General features: G+C 37.1%; 1 protein-coding gene and 1 long non-coding RNA gene across 6 annotated transcripts in view; one reads left to right on the forward strand and one right to left on the reverse strand.

Annotated features, from left to right (window-relative positions):
• The window catches only part of LOC137972956 (uncharacterized), a 6,568-nt gene extending 4,468 nt beyond the window's left edge, over positions 1–2,100 (reverse strand). Inside the window, exons 1-2 of the long non-coding RNA XR_011117137.1 lie at positions 1,997–2,100; positions 1,827–1,908 (exon numbers count right to left, since the gene is read on the reverse strand). This is a non-coding gene — a long non-coding RNA (uncharacterized lncRNA). The remainder of the gene's footprint in view (positions 1–1,826; positions 1,909–1,996) is intronic.
• LOC137972955 (cartilage intermediate layer protein 1-like) overlaps positions 1–2,500 on the forward strand; it is a 21,281-nt gene that overhangs the window by 569 nt on the left and 18,212 nt on the right. For 2 of the 5 annotated variants that reach the window (XM_068819645.1, XM_068819644.1), the window contains exon 2: positions 1,885–2,125. In XM_068819645.1, coding sequence (XP_068675746.1) covers positions 1,936–2,125 — 190 coding nt within the window. In that variant the 5' untranslated portion in view covers positions 1,885–1,935. Of the gene's footprint in view, positions 1–267; positions 366–1,170; positions 1,412–1,884; positions 2,126–2,500 lie in introns of those variants that run through there. The other 3 variants (XM_068819641.1, XM_068819643.1, XM_068819642.1) reach the window with 3 other exon arrangements.

Below are 2,500 nucleotides of genomic sequence, written 5' to 3' on the forward strand. Positions count from 1 at the left end.
ATTTTTTTGTCTTTCTGTGAACAAACTCTGAATCTGCAGTACAGAATTTTCTAAAACTTTGCAGAAAGCTTCAACATGCCCTTCTGATTACTTTTCTGAAATAAAAAAATAGGGGTCACCGAGTTCGTTTTAGAGATATAAGCAACTAAAGACAAAAAATGGGGTGTTTTTACAGGGCTTGCCCGTTGCCACGGTGACATATTACGTCACAATAATGACTGTACCTTGTTCAGCAATTATTTGCGTTTCATTTGGTACCACAATATTGGCAATACATGATACAACCTTGTGGTGCCGATCCTTCAAATAAGAGCATCACTTGGAAGCGTTGAAACTGAATCGAGCCTCCCTAAAACTGATTTAAGGTATGCTCTCCGTGTTCCAAATTATCACAGTTGCGACCTAGACAAACTGAGACACACTTAAAACAGTTACTATCTTTTCATGTATTTCTAGGGAATCACTAGATTAATGCGTTTCAAAAGTTAGATAAGAGTTCACATCACACTACGAAATGTGTTCAAAAACATGAGAGAATAGATTATACTTTTTTTTCAAGGGCTCAGTCAGACATGAGTTATTGGGTGTGGCCGATTTATGTCGTTCTTAAAAAACAACTGTATTAGCTTGATCGTGGAAAGATCTGTAGTTTATTTTTCTATACAGTTATTTAAATCATTTAACACCTTATCCGCTACTAATAGGCGAGGTAACAAACTGCTGAAACGTGTGTTATATCACTGGTACACAGCAAACTGCTTTTAAGGTTTTAGTTCCGTGAAAAACAAGAGGTATTTGAATATGAAGGTGTGCAAGCCGCTTTCGTGCAAACCTTCGACATCGTTTCAGCAAATAGTAAAAAAAATCAACCCATTGATATTTAGAGAAGTGAAAAACAAACCAAAAATAGACCTCATCATAATAAACATTAAACTCGTGCTCATATTTATATATTGCTATTATAGTAGTGCAGGTAGGCTAGCTAGTATAACTCTGGTCACTTAAAACAAGACTGATAAAAAAGCTGAAGTTACGGTATACAAATAATGAATTCTAATAATGTGGTTTGAGCAATCATGAAAACACCAAGAAACAATGCCCTTTTGATCTGTTTCGCTGTTTTGGGCGTGTTTTGCTACCATAAAGGTACTTATCTACCATTAATATTGATTAACACCAGTTAACACAACAAAAGTAAAATGACGAGCAAGTCACGCGCTCGTGTTATTATAAATTTCAACCCGACTATGCACAATATACATCTTCAAAACACATGCAGTCGCTGATGGTTACATGCGCGAACAGGAGGAGGGACTACTGAATTCGGGGTGAAATAAGAGTTTTAAGAAGGAATCCACCACAAGTTCGAGTAGCGAGCGGACAAAAGCCTTGTACCAAGATTATTTAAATTGTATTGAAAACTTCTGTGCGACTGTTTTAAATGTCTTCTCTAAAGAAATCATTGCCAACAACACTAAATGTCGAAAACAGATTTTGAAGTTCATATGAAGCATTTGAAAGTACTGGTGAAATGAAACTGCATGATCAATGATCAAATTTTACCTGTGGTTGCGCAATTTTCCTGAGCTTTGATATAGATATTCATGAGCTCCCTTGGAAAATTGTTTTTGGTGTTACCTCAGACAACTGATTATATCTTAAGCTTTTAGAAAATACGAAAAAGACTGTAATATACTTAAAGCCATTCTGGTATAAGGTTTTTGATCGATTTTCTATCGGATTACGTCTCAAGCTGTGTGCATATCAGCAAACAGATATTTCAAAATCGTGCTCTACTGTTCATGTTTGCATTTCTTTCCTCTTACCTCACGTGCATGGGTGTACATCTTTATACTCAATGAAGGTATTTTTGTGCTCGAACAGCAATCCATCGCCGTCTCCGATTGTCTACGTCCAGGAAAATCTGAGGTTAGAATGGCGACCTCTCTGAAGAAGAGAAATGTGAAACGAAACAAGTATGTAGTAAACGCTGTACCTTCCTCCGGCCTTAATCGGCGATTGGTAGTGTTCCTACTGACTGCTGTTGCTCTGATAACTGTGGCTGTCCTCCTTGTCACATTACTTCCTATCTACATGACAGGCACAGGAGATGATAAAAGCAATGGTAAGTAACAAGGGAGGATGTAAGTAATAGACGATTACATCACATGTTAAATGATTAGCAATGGTAAGTAACAAGAGAGGATGTAAGTAATAGACAATGACATCACATGTTAAATTATTCTCGCAAAGACTTGTTGAAATAAAGTTTTTACCTTCTTCCAAAACACGTTTCAGAGGGCCAAGAAGGTAATGATTCCCTCGCCAACGGCAGTTCAAGATTAGCAGTGACCAGTCTTCCGTCACCTCAACAATATCATCGCTTAGATTTGTTTAAATCACTAAACTGAGAAATGTAATTTAAAGATATTTTTTGGTTTCCTAACTCTGACGGTACCCCCACATCATTGGCTAAATCGGTTAAACCCTCCCTGTTGAG

The sequence above is a fragment of the Montipora foliosa genome, chromosome 10 (assembly GCF_036669935.1).
Source record: "Montipora foliosa isolate CH-2021 chromosome 10, ASM3666993v2, whole genome shotgun sequence".
Taxonomy (NCBI): Eukaryota; Metazoa; Cnidaria; class Anthozoa; order Scleractinia; family Acroporidae; genus Montipora; species Montipora foliosa.